We start from the raw sequence: 18,940 nt of genomic DNA on the forward strand, positions 1-18,940 counted from the left end.
GCACCCCACTTTGGAGACCACAGGTCTAGCCTACTTTAAGCTCATCCTTTGCCAAAATAAACCATTGTAGTGGTTTAGCCTATGTAAAGGTGGCTTATTTCTAAACATCCCATGCACTATAGACGTCACCTTTTAAATGCTATATTAAATGAGATTTTCAAAGCTTTAAACCCAATACTCAGAGAATTTCCCTGGCTGCAGATAAACTCCCTCAAAAAACTAATTTAAAATATCAGAGTTAGCCTAAAAGGGGGTGCTCGGTTTTCAACACTAACTTATAACTGTTTAAAACGCAGCATTTAGAAAGTTTAGAAAATTTTAATGTGCAAAATGTAAAAATCTGGAGCTGATTCATGACTGTTACCCCACAGCAAGTAGGAATCTACCCATGGATAGAAGTTAATTAATGTTAAATTAGCAAGGGATGTCCATGCATTTATATATAAAATTCTAAGGAATACCGAAAGCATTCATTAGCCTTATTTCATATAGCAAAAAAGAGTTAATTCAGAATGTGCATAAGGAATCAGTTTTGAGGAGCTGTTAGTAAATTCCACCAGAATCTAAAATAATGACCCTTGCTTGTCCTCCATTGCTATTTCATGTCTGTTGGTGGAGAAACCAAGAATTTTGTTTAAATATTAAGTTTTTCCCAAGGGATATTGCCCTCCATTAAATAGATGTCATTATGCCAACACTTGCTGCCCATCAACCTTGTAGGGTATGTCTACACTGCAGTAAAACATCAGTAGCTGGCCCATGTCAGCTGACTCAGGCTCTCAGAGCTCAGACTATAAAATTGCAATGTAGACATCTGGGTGCTGGCTGGAGCCTGAACTCTGGGACCTTCCTAGAACCAGACTTCTACACTGCAATTTTATAGCCCTACAGTCTAAGCCCCGCGAGCCTGAGTCAGCTGACACAAGCCAGCAGCGTGTGTTTTATTGCAGTGTAGACATACCAGTAGTGTCCCATTCTATACATGGGGCCGATCCTCATCAAGTTCCTTGAGTAGATTTAGTGGAGTCCATTTGACATGATCTGAGCTGCTCTACCACATATCATCAGTAGAAAGACATGGTTTGTTCAAGCCTATAGGAGCTGCACAAAAGCTCAAAGATGGGTTTCCATATCTGTGAGGGGAACATTTTGTCTTCTGAAATAGAATTCATCTTCACAGTTGGCAAGCTGCCGGTGCTCCTTAGCAAGCAACGATTACATTGAATTATCCTGTTTTACATCCCTCTTTAAAATCTACCTCTGCCATGATGCTTATGAATCACTGCCACCTGGAATTGGTTAGGCTGGTGACTGCCTGTGGCTCCTGATTCATGTAAATATACCTATCTCTATCTGCCCCCACCCAACCCCATTTGTTTGTTTATTCTTCTGTCAGATTGTGAGCTCTCTGTTCCAAACTCCCTTTGTTTCACTCACTGCCTGGCACAGTGGGTCCCCGATCCCTGACTGAGGCCTCTTGGTGGTTTCTACAGCATAGATTTATTTAATAATTTATTTGCAAACTAATTCTAATTATTTTATCTAGATGTTAAAATATGATATTACTTCAAGAGAGAGACTATAATTAGTGGTATATTGTTTTTAAAAAGGGGATTTTGAGATGAGGGGTTTTGAAGGAATGGGTCAGAGATTTCTTGGATTTGTGCACTATTTGTTCACCATGGGTGTTGCAAGTTCAAATCCTAGCTCATGTCCTCAGTGAAAATTTGACTGGTTGTCTCATGCCAATCCATAGTGAGCATTTGTCTATACAGTTTGTACTCTTGGAAGTCCCAGCTCAAAATAACCCAGGAGTGAAATTGCAGGGAGGCGATAAGTCAAAATATCATTAATGTTGACAGGAATAGCTTCCTTAGCACCTAGTTTTAGTCACTCTAATTAGTCTTGCACTTATCTGAGTATTAAACTTGCAAAACTAAAAGAAAAAATATTTGAGAGAACAAAAATAAGTGAAAATAATCCCCCCAAATGTAAATTGTATGCTTTATTCCAGATCCCATTAACCATGCTAAACTCTGTTTAAATCACGATGGGGTACTGGAGCATATATAAAAGCAATAGTTAGGCATCAGCCATTGAGAGACCCTTGTAATCTTTGTTTTGACTTATTTAGGAATTTCCACTGGAAATACTTTGTTCTTTCTGATGCAAATAACTATTTTAACTCACAGTATATTTTTCACACTTTCAATAGGATATCTATTTGGGATGATGGTAGCCTGGAAATTGTTAATATCACAAAGCTGGATCAAGGCAGCTACACGTGTTTTGCAGAAAATAACCGAGGAAAAGCTAACAGTACTGGTACTCTGGAAATCACAGGTAAAACTCCATTTTTGTTAGTTCATTTCACATAACATGCCTCAATTTAAAATTATAAAGCTTTGCTTTATAAGATTTCCCTTTAAGACTTTCCCTGCAAGCCATTTTATGTTATTTCTTTCCAACTGAATTGAACTGAATTGCCCAATAAGAGAGAGATTATGGCTTTTAAGCCACAGCTCTAAATAGGGGAAGCATGCAACTGCGCCATTCCAGGAGGAGCAAAGGAAAGGAAGTGTCTCAGTTCTTCTACCAGTGCTGTTCCTTCCACAGGAGAGTCAATAATCTGATCCATCCATTCAGATGGTGCTGATATCTCTCCCTCATGCACTAGCCCAACACTGCAGCCCAACACAGAGCGATGGGTCCATGACCATCCTCTTCCCTGCCTCTCCTTGGCTCCTCTCTACTTCTTTTTCAGAGCATTGGGGTAGTGAGCAGTGCAATTAAATAAATCATTTATTTGAATTTGTAATGTGGGATCATTCATCCAAATAAACGCGCCACTGTAACATATTGCAGTACTCATATCGGATGCTGATGTACTTAATCACACCTTTTACAACCCTGTCAGATAACTAAATAGCTGAAGGGAGGAGGAAGGGAATATAGTGTTCATGAGCACTTCTGTCTGCCAGGCCTCTGGAAAACCACCTATGTGTTAAATGTATATGAAAAGAAAGCATTTCCTGCAGCCAGAATGTGGCAGTCTTGCTCAACAGCATGGTGCCACAAGATAAACTTAGCAACATAAGTGTGAATCCATCAGAACATATGACAACATTTTTTGTAACTTCTTCCCTAGACCACATGTAATGATGTTTCAAATATTGTAAAGAATGTATTTTGAATCACGAGGTCTGTTTAACTAGTATGATTATTTATTTTTCTTTGTATTTTGTAGCTTTGTTTTTTTAACACTACATTCATCATTCTTAGTTTTCTGGAAACATTTATAAATAAATATTCAACCCCTTTAACGTTATACTATACATTTTAGAATCACAAAAAATCATTGACTTAAAAAATCTCCACAGTTAAACATTTAAACCATATGTGTGTAAAAGCTAAACATAAACCATTTCTTTTTATATCTGAGGACTCTAACCTAGTTCATCTAAGGAGGGAAAACTAATGACTGAGCATGTCCCTTCCAATGCAACTTTAACCAACAGAAACAGTGAAAGGCTAGTTGGCAGATTTCAAAACTTGGTATCTGTCATGGACACATGAGAATTTCCTCTAGCACTGTGTCCACACTATGGGGTGTAACTACACATGCCAGTGAAAGACACTGGTAGTGGGGAGGCAGCGCAGAAAGGTTTCAGCCACTCTCCACTGCCAGAGATTCTCACTGTGGTGAGGAAAGGCTCTGGCGGGGGCAGACAGCAGGGAAAGTCTGAGTCTTTGCCTGCCACCTCCCCACTGCTGGAGCCTTTCCCCACTGCTGGAGTTTTTCACAGTGGTGGGGAAGGACTCCAGCAATAAGAGCCATTGGAGTCTTTCTCCACTACCTCCTCCCTGCCAGAGCCTTCCCCCACTATTGGAGTCTTTTCCTGTGGTCGTGGAAAGCTCCAGAAGAGCCAGTGGGGAGGCAGCAGGGTACTACACTGCTAAAAACAGAACTGTAGATGGGAGTCACAGCTTGGGCAAGTAGAGCTCTGTGCAGGGTATGTACTTGTGTACCTTTCCACACCCTTCAGGCATCTCTTTACTCGCATAAGCCATGCCTCATGGTCTACGCTGTTGTTTATACCTGTGCTGGGGGCCTACATGAGTATGTATATGACCCGCCGCTGAAAGACGAGTGCAGTGCAGACATACCCTAGAATACCTCTAGGTTGATAGAAGACTCTACCATACAAAACAAAATCCAGCAACAATTATAAAATCAGCTACCAAATGTACATGCACATGGCTAGAATACCATTCCCTTCTATTATGCTAAGCTCTTTGGTATCAAAGCATGTGTCAGCTAAATTAGATCTGTACAGCAAGATCTCTGAGGGATTTCATGGAGTCCCCTGCTCTTCTTTTTTTCTTGATTATAGTAAGCTCTGATTATACATAGTTTTCTTCTTTGCTTCTATTCTCTTCTGTCCCTTCCCATCATAGCTATTTGCATTACATGCAGAATTAAACATTCTTTCTTAATAGACGCATTAGAATCCCCCTTTCCAGGGTGGAGTAATGGAAATGAGAGTACTAAGCAGAGCTCCCCATTCTTTAATGATGTTTTTTAAAAAAAAAAAGCCAGGATTGTTATGAACAAAAATATACACAATGGGTCATGCAAAATAGATCATCTGTCTTCTACACATGAAATAGTCTGTGAATAAAAATAAATCAGCATAGTTTTTTATAGTCATCATGATCAAGAGGCTAAAATGTGTATTATCAGAGAATGAGCAATCAAAAGCCAAGACATTTCAGTTGTAAGGGTGTCACTTTTCTTAAGATAGCACCCCTCTGTTCTAATCAGTGTTCCCCTTTGAAATGTAGTTGTATAAATAACATGTAAATCAGTTTGTTCTTTTCATGTATAATGAAACAGCTAGATTTGCATCTGTATATTCACTTGTTTATTAGAATTTTCCACATTTTCTTTTAACTTCACAGAAGCTACAAAGATTACCTTAGCACCAACTAATGTTGATGTCACAGTTGGAGAGAATGCCACCATGCAGTGTATTGCATCCTATGATACCACGTTGGATCTGACATTTATTTGGTCTCTAAATGGCTACATGATAGATTTTGAAAAAGAGCATGATCATTACGAAAGGCGTGTTATGGTAAGATTTTGCAGACTGTCATTTGATAGGCTAAACTCTGGTTTTCAGTATCATGAAACACATCGTGTTTTCTGTATATTCTAGTTTATTGGTTCATACCCAGGAAAATGCATCTGGAATCACCTATTTAAAGAGGCCTAAAAATATAAAACAAGGATCAAGGCCTCTAAATGTTGTTTACAGTTCATTAGTTACTTCATAATGGAGAAGTGAAGACGTTGTTTGTAAAAGTTTGTATGTTCTCCTAACCTTTTTCTTTAGCAGTTCCCATTTTTCACTGTAACAGCTTTTGTGGAATCCCCAGTCACCAAACTAGAGCTCATTGAATTCTGATTAATAAATTGTCTGAAACTGCAACTCTCTTTTTCTGATTGTGAATAGTTCACAAACCTCTACTGACTTATTTGAATAGTTTAAATGAATGAATTGCAGCCAGTGTGCTGTGTCAAATGAATCACTTTGACTCCTAACTATGTGCTATTCATGCAGTGTGAGTCTCAGAGGGCCAAATTGTGTGAGCCCTACTCTCCCCACAGGTTTTCCTCTTGACTTCAATAGGAGTACTTTTGTGAATAATTTTTTTACTAGTGTGAATAAGGGATTTGCAGTCTGGTCCATAGTGTTGTTTCTAAATGGCTGACTGAAACATTTAAAATTAAAGAACAAGGAATAATAAACAATAGATAGTGAATAGTGTGGAAGAAAACAGAGTCTTCGCTCTCAGGTTGGTTGCAACAAGTCAGAGACAGTTTATTTTCCTGACACTTGCAAGGGGAGAGTACACCCAGACAGGGGTTCCCCCCGTCCCAGGCAGGTCTCCGTTAGATACACAATTAGGGCAAGCATTTATACCTTTTGTTACAGACAATAATGATCAACAACCGCATCTGGTTTATACATATTCCTTCTGATATCTTACTTTTCTCAGCAGTTCCTGCTACACTCTGTATTCCATTCTTATCTAACACAAGGTCGAAAAACAGTATCTCTTACAGTTATTTGTTCCACTCGCTTTCCACTTGCCCAGACCCTGCCTGAAATCTCGCATTATTAGAGCTAGTGTTAGCCTGACTCTTACTTTATTCCTAAAAGTTAAGATATCTGCGTTCAAATTCCCTTTATCTTTTTCTCTGCTTCTACAATAGGTAGGCTGTCATAGAACATAGCACAAATAATCTTTAAAGGGAAAGGTATTTGTCTTCCAGAAGCTGGATGACAGGGGATGGATCACTCAATAATTGCCTTCTTCTGTTCATTCCCTATAAAGTATCTGGCACTGGTGATTGTCGGAAGACAGGATACTGGGCTAGATGGACCATTGGTCTGACCCAGTATGGCCATTCTTATCTTCTTATATGTGTGTATTCCTTATTCCTGTCTGTGTTCTTCTAATGAGCATTTCCAGGGTCTGGCACAGGATAGTGAATAGGAGAAAAAAATTCAATAAGCACTCAGTCCTAAACAAGCTAATTCAAAGTCACTCATTTTGGCACACATAAAGAGCCATCCCAGATATTGTTAATGAGCATGTGGGGTTACCCCATTCCATCTGCTAGGTCATTTCTCTGGCAAAATTTTTGTCTTGAGCATAAATCTTCTCTGGTTCAGTGTGTCCCCTGATGTCATGTTTTAGCAAACTATCTGCATCACTTGAGGGTCCTACACTGCATATATTTATTTCCATTTGCGGAAAGCCTCTATCTCATAGCTCTGTGCTTGGACCAAATTTAAATTGTATAAAAACACACAACTATCAATACAAAATACAAACAAATTATCCAACCCAAACCATACAATCTGAAAAAATATTAGCCCAGAATAAATATCAATACAATAATTAAAAATAATAAAATAATTATCCCCACATCCAGCCATTCTTAATCATCAACCTCCCCCCCGCCCTTATTGAAATTCCAAGAAAAACAGTGGATTTTGCATCATGCCTTTGGATTAACCAATCCTGGTGAAGGTTGTAGGTATGGGGGGCAAGCTCCAGAATTAAGCGCCCATCACAGAAAAAAACATGCCACCACTCTCCTCCCTTTTAAACCAGGGGAATGTTAACTCGGGTATATCTGCTGAGCACAATTGTTGTGGTATTATATGGGGAGAAGAGCCTTTAAGGTAGGCTGGCCGTGAACCCGTTAGGCCTCAACAGTGGTCAGTTACTCGCTAAGCTCCACCTACAATATTACCTACATTTTAACACTCCATTCCATGGAGTCTTTCTGATTCCTAGACCTGCAAAGCTGTCTGATTTGGTGATAGCTAGTTGGGTTCCTTCTTCCGCTCTCTATTTTTAAAATATCATTCCTAATAGCTGCAAATAAAAGTAAATTAAAAATATTTTACAAATCTGAAGCAGAACTAAAAATAAGCTTTGCATAGTCACAGTAGTTAACATGGGGCTGTAATCATAAACATAAAAAATGAAACGTTCTGCCTAGGAGCATGCATAATACAGCAGTCCCGCAAGACCAAATTAGCCAGTCCCAACTGCTGTTTAGAGCTAGTTGAAATGTTTTTAACAGGACAGTTTTCTATCAAAAAATACAGTTTAATCGAAATTGAAGTGTTTCATGAGAATGTGTCGATTATGACCAGTTTTTCAATAGGAAAATGTCAAATGTTTCAATTAATTTAATATAGACTTGTGTATTATATTAAAATATTAATTTTATGTTAAATTTCTATATATTTAATACTGTGTATATATGTAACAAATATTTAGTAATGAAATCAAGAGTCAAAACAAACACTTCAACACTATCAAAATGAAACGTTTTGATGGTCCTGAATCAAAATTTTCTTATTGTGAAGGTCTCTAGAAGCCCTATTAGTATCTTTCAATGAGAGTCTGTGTGGACTTTCCTTATCTTTTCTAATGTTCTAGGGTTCTAATGCCAGTTTAAGGGCACTGAAGCTCAAAGTCTCAAGGTTCCTTCAAAGTACCTTACAGAAATCTGTGTCTATCGAAACTCCAGTAGCAGCATACTAAACATCTCTAGAAATGTACTTTACAGTTATTTCAGGAATTATGAGACGTGTAGATCTACCTCATTGTCATCCGAAGAAAATGATATTTTCCATGTTTATATCTGAGGATTGCTTTTATTGATGTGTGTTTAAATTTGCACTTCTGCACTGTTCAGTGCATATAGAGTATTTTGCAGAAGCCTGAAATTGCAGCTTGCAGACAGCTCTTCTCTTAGATAACAGCAGGAATGAAATCTTAGTATCTGTCAAACCCTTCCTTAAAAAATACAAGAGGTGGGAAAATATAAAGAAGAAAGCCCTCTACAAGACAGAAAAAAACCATCTCTGTCTTGTAAGAGAGCAAAGTAAAAACACACCTAATTTTTTGTCTTGGTCCTTGAGCTTAGTCCCCTGTCCGCAGTCATTTAGAGAAGTTATTTAGGCTTGGGTTCAGATATGTACCACTAAACCGCAGACTGGGTTTGAAAGTGTGGATAAATCAAGTGCTTTGGTGTGTAGTAAGGAAGAAAATTCATTGACATGAGGATTTTCCCACCTTAGCCTGAGTAACACCAAAGGAAAAAATATATAAAATGGCTTTATGCAGTGGCTGAACTTTGTCAATCTGTTGGCCATGTGCAGATCCTAGGATTTTTATCCAAAAAACATATTGAACAGGAGCCATAACTTTACACCAGTGGCTATTTATGTGGTACAAGATTTTTCTTGTAATAGTGCCACTACAGGGAAACTCAAATAATTTTTAAGGAAATTAATTTTAATGTCCCGTCCTGATACTGAAGATGTTTCTGAAGAATTCTAGCAAAGTACTTCAGGAAGAACATACCGTGACCCACTACCCCATGGCAAGCAACCCATTGAGGGTATTTGTGCAAGTCCTGAGGGTGCCAACTCCTCAAAACAGCCATCTACCCCACCCATGCCATTCAAGAGATGATCTCTGGACCTGCTTCTCTGCAGCTGTATATAGCTGTGCCGTGAGGGTAGAACACCACCATTCTGATTTTGGTGGCATTTTTTGCACTCGCTCTACACAAGATGTAAATGACTGAACAAAGCAGTGGAGAATCCCACCCTACGACTCCATCTGCTGGAGCAGAAACATCTACTTCATATGAGTTTTCCTACTCTTAACTAACTTAACTAGTGTTGTTGCAGATACTCTTTGACCCCCTTCCACCATTTGCTCAATCCTCTGCAGTTGGTTTGACTTCAATTGTATGCAAGGACTTGGAACAAATTTTGAAGGAGAAAGTAGTTAAGAACATAGAGATAAACAGTAACTAGGATAAAATGCAATATGGTTTTACAAAAGATAGATCATGCCATACCAAACTGATCTCCTTCTTTGAGAAGATAACTGATTTTTTTAGACAAAGGAAATGCAGTACCTCTAATCTACCTGGATTTCAGTAAGGCATTCGATACAGTTCCACATGGGAAATTATTCATTAAATTGGAGAAGGTGTGGATTAATATGAGAATTGTAAGGTGGATAAGAAAATGGTTAAAGGGGAGACCTCAACAGGTCATACTGAAAGGTGAATGGTCAGGCTGGAGGGAAATTACTAGTGGAGTTCTTCCAGGATCAGTTATGGTACCAGTCTTATTTAACATTTTTATTAATGACCTTTGCACAAAAAGTGGGAGTGTGCTAATAAAATTTGCAGATGACACAAAGTTGGGAGGTATTGCCAATACAGATGAGGACCAGAATATCATATAAGAAGATCTGGATGACCTTGAAAACCGGCATAATAGAAATGGGATTAAATGTAAAAGTGCAAAATGCAAAGTCATGCATTTGTGGACTAACAACAATATTTTTTTCTATAAGCTGGGGATTTATGAGTTGGAAGCTCTGAGGAGGAAGACCTGGGTATAATGGTTGATCACAGGATGACTATGAGCCACCAATGTGATGTGACTATGAAAAAGGCTAATGCGATCCTAAAATGCATCAGATGAGATACTTCCAGTAGAGACAGGGAAGTGTTAGGACCATTATACAAGGCATTGATGACACCTCGTCTGGAATACAGTGCGCAATTCTGGTCTCCCTTCTTTAAGAAAGATTAATTCAAATTGGAACAGGTTCAGAGAAGGGCTACTAGCATTTTCAGAGGAGTGGAAAACCTACCTTATGAGAGGAGACTCAAAGAGCTTGGCTTGTTTAGCCTCACCAAAAGAAGGCTGAGGGACGATATGTTGCTTTCTATAAATACATCAGAAGGAAAAATACCAGGAAGGGTGAGTAGTTATTTGAAATTAAGTGTCAATGTTAACACAGAACAAATGGATATAAACTGTCCTTCAACGAGTTTAGGGTTGAAATTAGACGAATGTTTCTAACATTCAGAGGAGTGAAGTTCTATGACAGCCTTCCAAAGAGAGCAGTGGGGTCAAAAAATCTAACTGGCTTCAAGACTGAACTTGATAAGTTTATGGAGGGGATGGTGTGATGAGACTACCTACAATGGCATGTAGCTGATCTGCGACTGCCAGCAGCAAATATCTCCAATGACCAGAGATGGGACACTAGATGGGGAGGGCTCTGAGTTACTACAGAGAATTCTTTCCCAGGCTGAGTCTTGGCTGATGGGTCTTGTCCACATGCTCAGGATTTAACTGATCACCATATTTGGGATCAGGAAGGAATTTTCCCCAGGTCAGATTGGCAGAGACCCTGGGTTGTTTTTTTTTTGCCTTCCTTTGTAGCATGGGGTAAGGGTCCCTTGCAATATTAAACTAATTGGTGGATTCTCCATAACTTGAAGTCTTTAAATCATGATTTGAGGACTTCAGTAACACAGTCAGAGGTTATGGGTCTATTACAGGAGTAGGTGAGCGAGATGCAATGTGCAGGAGATCGACTAGATGATCATGATGGTCCCTTCTGGCCATAAAGTCTATGAGTCTATCCCTTTCTGTCTGGATCTGAGGTTTGTATTTAAGTAATTGTTTGGGGTTGGGATTTGTGGTTATATTTAATAATCAGGAATAATGTTGTGGTGGTTCTAAAAATTCTTGAAGTTTCATACAAGTTTCTGCCTAGAATGCCCATCACCAGTTTATTTCTTCATTTTATTCATATATATTCCTGCTATTTCATCTGTTTGTTTCATTTATTGTTACATTCATGCTTTTTATGCCGCTTTTATGCGTGCTTGTACCTGAGAGTTTTTGCTCTTTACCTAGCTTTGCGGGATCCATATTGCAGTTCTTCCTTTCATCCACCAGGTGGCACCCTTGTATAAGATTTCCAGTTCAGTAGTAACTGGGGCTTTAAACAGTCTCTAACCAAACCTACTTGGTGGAACTGGTAGAATCACATTTTGCCATGCAACTTTTCATAAACATAAAAAGATAAATATTCCATTATTAACATTACAATTGTTATATGTGCCGCAATTTCCTGTAGCTTAAGGAGCTTCATAGATCTTTCAATAATAGGGGGCTATTCATTTATGGTGAGAATGCAGATCAAAATGCTGACATCTAATAGCATCCTTCAGTTGCTAAAATAATGCTACTATTGTTGTCATAAACACATAATGAAATGGTAAAATTTATGTAAATAGCTGAATAAATCTTTTGTCTTGAGTTGGTAGTGCCATCGGTTGCTGAAGACAGAACTAATTTGCATTTCATTAGCGCTACAGCTCGTTTTTCAGAAGAAAACTTGTCAGTGTTGTTTTCATCTCACATGACGAATTATGACATTGCTATCTAAATGAAACAATATGTATTTAAATTTTAGTGCATGTTCTTTTCAAATAGTTTCTACATTAACAGTTCACTTTCAGGGTTCTCCTAAACTGAACATTGTTCAACTTTGTGTTTGTTTGCCTAGTTATTTGATTGAGTAGTTCAACATTATCATATTCTTTCAAATACTTAAAGAAATAACTATGGAGATTTAGCACTTCAAGCTCTCTCAACGCCTCTGATTTTTCAACATTTATTTACTGAATTGTTTTTTATCATGTATATTTAAAGACTGAAGAGTTTACTGTTGTTAGACTTTAAAAAATTAATATCCACTATCTAGAGAAATATTAAAATATTTTTATTACCAAAAGTATTCTTAAATAGCTATCCACACTGAAAATAAAGGGATATATTTTCCCTGTGATATACATATGGAATAGATATTCATATTAATATGCATTCATAGAGGAGAAAATGGACCTCATAATCTCATTTGGTGCAGTAAGATTTGGATAAGACCTCAAAGAAAGTCCACATTTAGACTGCGTTCTCTTTTTTTGACCTCTGAGAATTGGAGCACCTCTCGGAACATGTCCTCTTTGTTCCACCTTGGCTGCTTCCTTATCTGGTGGAGGCGTTCCTCCAGTGTGCAGAGGGTTCCCCTGAAGGCCACATCTGCAGAAGCACAAGAAACAATAAACAGAAGCATGATTGTTAGTTCACACACAGCATCGAATCATTACAGTAAAATACACCTCTTTTAACATATGAATCACTTTCTCAGTGTCCCGTGGCAAGCACACATTCTGACAAACACTTTGAACATGGTGAGTTCGGCCTGGGTGGGGATTGGGCGTTCAAGATGGGGCAGAGGTCTAGGTGTTTTTTTTTTTTTTTAGGGGGATCAGTGCAGGCAACTAGGGACAATATTGTAAATTCTGCTACCATTTTCCACAGGAGGGCTGATCATAGCCAATATCTCATTCCTGAGGGTAAGCAAGGATGCAAAGGTGCATATTCTGGACGTGTACGGTTTCAGACCTGGGCCTATGCTGCTTGCTTCTGTGCTGCTTTGGTCCCTGCACAGGTGATCGGCGCAGGAAAGTTTCCTACCATGGGGGAAGGAACAAAGCAGCTCTGCCAAGGAACCTTCGGCAGAGGATTGGCGAGTACCTCCAGGAAAGTTTCCTAGAGATCTCTCTGGAGGATTCCCATCAAATCTTGGTGTGCATTAACACACTGTTCCGCCACACTACTTAGCTGCACTGGGGAATGTGGAGCACACGCGAACACAGCTAGTCTTGTACATTTCTATCCCTTCACCCACTTCTAGAATATACAGAGCAAAGGACAACTCTACCTCATATAACCGAGCAGCATCAACTCAAAAAGATCACTTTCCTCTCCTACATCATGCGCACCATAGACGGACTGCTGGGACTGGCTAGACCCCTTCAGAGTGGAAGAGAGGTCCTGAGTCGCTGCGCCATTGGACGACCCTGTCATGTGCTTCACATTGTCCTCCAACTCAACCTCCTCATCCACGACTTTGTCCTCGGGTTTGAGTCCACTGTGTATCCACAGGACTCTTGGAGGTGGATGTGGGGTAACTGCCAAGGATGGTGTCCAGCTCCTTATAGAAGCAGGAGGTCTTCGGTGCAGCACCAGAGCAACTGTTTGCCTCCCTTGCCTTCTAGTACACCTGCCTCAGCTCCTTTATCTTCTCATGGCACTGCTGCATGTCCCGTTCATAGCCCTTATTCATCAAGCCACAAGAAATCCGACTTAGGTATTGATGTTCCTATGGCTAAAGCACAGCTGGGAATGCACAGCCTCCTCTCCCCACAGACCCAGCAGATCCAACAACTTATGTATGTTCCAAGCAGGAGCGCGTTTGCTGTGTGGAGCTGCCGTGGTCAGATGGGAAGATGCAATGTGAGCTCTCCGTGCCGAGAAAACAGGAAGTGGAATTTCAAAAGTTCTGGAGCCTTTAAAGGGGCAGGGCAGAGGCCTGAGTACCTGGGTGCAGGGCAGCGGAGTTCGAACTGCTGACCAGAGTGGTCGGGATGGGCATTGTGGGACACGCTCTGGAGGCCATTTAAAGCGACATAACCAAGCGCGGGGTCTACGCTGATACTTTGTCAATATAACTTTGCACAAAAAGCTCTATGCCTCTCTTGGAGGTGGTTTTATTTTGTCAGCAAAGCCGGAGAGTTTTGTTGGAAGGAGGAGCATGGCAGTGTGTACACTGTTTTGTTGATGAAACCTGACTTCTGTGGACAAAATTTGGAATGTATAGACAAGGCCTTAGATGACAGTGGATCTAATATTTTTCTCATCTCTGTTTTTCTTTAATAAAACCTAAACTAGATTGCTACAGATAAATTCATAAACTTGTTGAGATGATCTGGCAGATCAGTTTTATTCAGAAGAGTTAAAATATGGAATATATGTTTGGATTTAAATGCTCTAAAGAGTTTTGAGCCATTTTTGAGAAGAGAGGACTGAAAGACATAATGACATAGGAAGTGGAGGCTGAGATAAACTTAGAAAATTGGATTGTTGGGGGCATATGGTCTTTTTCCTGCCCTGCACATCTCTAACATTACCACTGGGGTTTCCAAAGGAGACTAAGGGGCTCAGTTCCCATTCACCCTGTGTAAATCCCAGCCAGTATCTGTAAGGTATATTTCATTATGAGATCCATGGCTCCTTTTAGACCAAAATTTACTCTGTCCCTCAACATCTTGGCGATTTCTTACTGTTAAAGTAAGAAATGCTGAATCTGGAAACTGAGGCTATAGAAAATTACAGGCATAACTTAATAAAGAAACAAATCCCACATAAATTTGTGATTTTCATTGTGTCTTTTATACCTTGTCTATCAACAGTCCCATCTGGCTGAGAATGTCCTGCAGTCTACAGAGTCATCACAAGTATGCACAGCCCCAGGGGGCGTGGCATTTGCTGTCTTGTTTTTTTAAGTCAACTCTGGACTCCTGTCACTAGGGGTTGCTTTGATTAGTGGAAGCCTAGCTGGTGGCTGCCCCCCTCTCTCTGCCTCAGTTACTCCTTTGTGATTCCTCTGGCTCTGAATGCAGAGCAGAGGTGAAGCAGGTAGAGGAGGGGAGGGGAGCACTCAGCAAACACCTCCTACCTCCTTAGCAGAGTAGGTGAGTGTGAGCGGGAGTGGTGGTGTGCGTCTGCCTTCCTCTGGGACCTTGGGGACAAGAGGAGAGCGTTAGGGAAAGGATATAGAGTACCTAGTAAGAGAGAGATCAGATATGTATATCCCCTGGAGTTATGGACCATGTGGGCAGGACGGATGGTCCAGTGGCTAGTGAGGGCCATAGGATACCATACCTAGGTTCAATTCCCTGCTCTGCCATGTACTTCCTCTGTGACCTTGGGCAAGTCACTTACCCTCTCTGTGCCTCAGTTCCACATCTGTAAAGTGGGGATAGTAATGCTTCCCTACCTCACAGAGGTGTTGTGAAGATAAATACGTTCAAGATTGTGAAGCACTTTAAGATCTACTGCTGAAAAGTGTATATAAGAAATAGTCATTGATATTATTTATTAAAGAGGTGAGATGGGTTTGCCACCTGCCCACTGAACATAGCAGAAGAGGCTAGTAGACTCTGGAGCCTCCTTTCAAGAAGACAACTTGAGGACATGGGAATTCAGTTTGGGGTGAAGATTGTGTGGGAACTAGAACAGAGGCTCAAGGTGTTGCACTGGATCTCCACTACTTTAGATAAGATCTCAACATCTGGGTACTTAGCTGAATGCTGAACTTTGGAGGTTCTCCCATCACTGTTTGTAGTGTTACTGTATCCAAAAGGTGGGTTTATCATGGTGGTTTTGAGCTCAAGAAAATTATTTGTATTAAAAATCTAAAATTCACCAGGTGCACACACCACCGCTTGGCTGCTGGTCATTTAGCATCCAACAGCCAACCTGTTAATTTGGAGAATTGCCCTGAGTTGGGCAGGGAAATCAATTATTGGCCACTGGTTGCACGCTTTGAAGGGCAATCCCCTACATTTGAGTTTTGACAACTTGCAAGCTGTGTAATGCTTTGTGATTGCTTCCTATGAAAACTCAGTGTCCCATGGAGTCTCACAATTGCCAAGGAAGTATTTCAGTATGGAGGCTGCTAAATTGGGCTCATCAGAGGTGTATAGAGAATTTGCTGCTGCTTGTTTTAAAGTTTTTGAAGAAGAAATGTATCTTTGTAAGTGGTCTCATCAGAGGAACATATGGTTGTCATTTGTAATGGTTTCTTCTGAGATAGTATGCCTATAGCCGCTTTGGGACCTCCGTTGTCATCTTTTTTTTTTTTAAACTTCTTAAATGCATAAGAATTGGAAGCTTCAAAAGAAGCATTATATTCCCATTCTCAGAAGGAAAGTTTCAAAGATGGCAGCCACTAATTGGACTAAATAGAGGTGGTGTTAATAGTGTTTTTAAACATTTTTCATGTTTAATAATGCTTATTGAGTATTATGAGCCCGTGTTGAAAGTATGTTGCAGGACTTTTCCGTTCATGTGGTAAAGTTATATTGCAGTGTGCAGTAGCTGTGTGTGAGTGATTTTTAGTCCGTCTTTCCTCAGGCAGCATGTCTGGTCCTTGTGGCAAATATTGCCTGCATCCAATATAGTGGCTCTAATCTCAGTCCCTTCAGGGGTAGGGCCACCTTAAAGGGCATACAGTTCCTGATTTGATCCATCTTGTCTCCAGTTTATCCTGAAAGTCTGGCAAATCATTCTGTCAATCCTCTTAACATCTGACAGCTAATTACTTTGCCAGCAATTGCAATTTATTCCTCCTCCATATATCAGCTTCTGTGCCCCTTAGCTTATGTAAAGAGTTGTATAGAATTTTATTTTTAACAGATTTCTTCAACTAACTCCATCCACCCCCATATCTCAAATGCCCAAGCATAGATCTTCTATTATAGAATTGGAAGTGAAACTTTGCTAAGGAATTCCCCTGCCTGCTAGGGAATTCCAGCCAAGGTTTTTCAGACATGGTACATTTGATCATCTTTCACATCAATTATCTTTACAGACGCTGCCCGGGTTACACAAGACCCGACTTACTCAAATTCGCACTTACGGAAAAAGTTCCATAAGCCAGAAATAGGATTTTCGAGTTGCGTAAATTTTTGCGTAACATACGGGTATATGTTTCTGACTTACACAAAATTCAAGTTACGCAAGGCTTTCCGGAACGGAACGATTACATAAGTCGGGGGCATCTGTACTTTGCTGTTTTCCCAAAAACATTTTTTCATGCAAATATTAATTAGTTCAACCAAGCCCTCTCCGCAATCTGAAAGCACATAAAGGTTCTCAGTCTTCTAGGGCATTTACGGAATACTTAGTGGATATGTAATGCTATCCCCTTCTTCTGTATCTGTCCTCTGTGTCTCTTATTATTTCTCCTGCCAAGGTGGACAAAGTTGGACAAAGGTAGAATGTGTGCTCCTAAGAGCTATATGTGACAATCCCACCTGAGTCGTTAGGCGTGCTACATATATGTAATGTAAGGGCTATATTGTACTAGGAGGAAAGAGGTAGCATGCAACAAGAAAAAAAATGCCTACTGGCCTATGTGAAATTAGTTGGTGGTTTCAGTTCACAAGTTTCTAGTAAATATCCACATCACAAAAAAATACTGTAGCCATTGGCACTTCTCTCCTGGCAAGCTCAGTTGACAGGTCAAGAACTAAATGAACTGGAACTGGTCCCTTTAGGAGGAAATCACATTGGCAGAGTAGTATGAGGAAGCCTGCATTGCTGTTGGTTGTGATGTACCTTTTTCGTAGAATAATGATAATAATACCTAACTCTTATATAATGCTTTTCATCCATAATTCTCAAAGCACTTTACAGAGGAGGTATTATGCCCATTATACAGATTGAGATATGGAGGCACAGGGTGGTGAAGTGACTTGCTTAGGGTCACAACAGGAAGAGCAAGGAATAGAACCCAAGTCTCTTGAGTCCCAGTTCAGTGCTCTATCAGTCATTAGTTGCTAAATACTAAACACAAAGAGTAAGAAGTAGGTCATGGACAGATGGAGCCGGCATATGGGAAAAAGTGAAATTTGTTGTTACAGATTTCTTTGTAAACCACGCAGTGTAACTTGGACTGTAAAATTGTTATTAGATGAGAATTGTATGGTATCTGCTCATTTTTGTAATTTAGATTATGATTTGCAGACAGCAGTGGCTCCTTGGGAGGACATGGTAGACAATGTTGTTTTGTGCAGCTATCCATTTCTCATATAACATTGCATTAAGTAGAGACCCAGTGTTATTTTATAATTGTCTGCTTATTCAGATAACAAACTGCGTTGCACCAAAAAAGATGGGGGGAAAGTATTTTGCATTTTTAAAGTTTTTAATTACTTTCTCTGTATACCACTTTGCAGAGGACAGCAGGGTGCATTAGACTGCTCTGCTGAAGTATGCCCAAGGTTTCCACTGAGCAAAAACATTGAAAGTTTGTGGAGGAGAGTTTTAAAATGGAGGGAATGGAAAATGTATACAGAGAAGCTAGTTTACGAAGCAGGAAGAAAGAAGTGGGGATGCATGGATTGGGATGAGAATGAGAACCAGAGGCACAGCAAGCATGTTCAGAGCAATATTGAGCTGTTGGCAGAAGGACGCTCTTAAATAGTTTAAGGGAGCAGACAGTGGCTGATTAAGGCATGGTCTGGCAGATCAACTGATCCACATCCCTATCTCTAAAGGAGTTCGGAGACTCTAAAGGTGACTTCCAATAAACTTTTGTCATCAGCCCTCCCTCCCCCCCCCCCCCCCCCCACACACACACATACAGGTGAGTTTGGAGTCATTTGTTTCTGCCCAGGCTGGGTCAAATTTTGGGGAAAACCTGGAATTTTTAAAGAACATAACAATAGGGGAGCGGGCATGGATTGAGAGGAATTGAGTCAATGGTTAAGAGCAAGCAGGAGAAGGAAAGCAGTAGATATGGTGCTGAGGGTGGGATAAACAAGCAGTTAGCTAAGACAGGAGGCACTGAAGAAAAATATTAATCTGCAATGCTATTTCCAAAACAA

At 40.0% G+C, this 18,940-nt stretch overlaps 1 protein-coding gene across 1 annotated transcript in view; it reads left to right on the plus strand.

Annotated features, from left to right (window-relative positions):
- The window catches only part of CNTN1 (contactin 1), a 296,072-nt gene that overhangs the window by 179,928 nt on the left and 97,204 nt on the right, over nucleotides 1–18,940 (plus strand). Inside the window, exons 12-13 of the mRNA XM_024201075.1 lie at nucleotides 2,216–2,343; nucleotides 4,963–5,138. Of these exons, the coding sequence (XP_024056843.1) occupies nucleotides 2,216–2,343; nucleotides 4,963–5,138 (304 nt within the window). The remainder of the gene's footprint in view (nucleotides 1–2,215; nucleotides 2,344–4,962; nucleotides 5,139–18,940) is intronic.

Source organism: Terrapene carolina, unplaced genomic scaffold, assembly GCF_002925995.2.
Source record: "Terrapene carolina triunguis isolate 2854851 unplaced genomic scaffold, T_m_triunguis-2.0 Scaffold68, whole genome shotgun sequence".
NCBI classification, from domain to species: domain Eukaryota; kingdom Metazoa; phylum Chordata; order Testudines; family Emydidae; genus Terrapene; species Terrapene triunguis.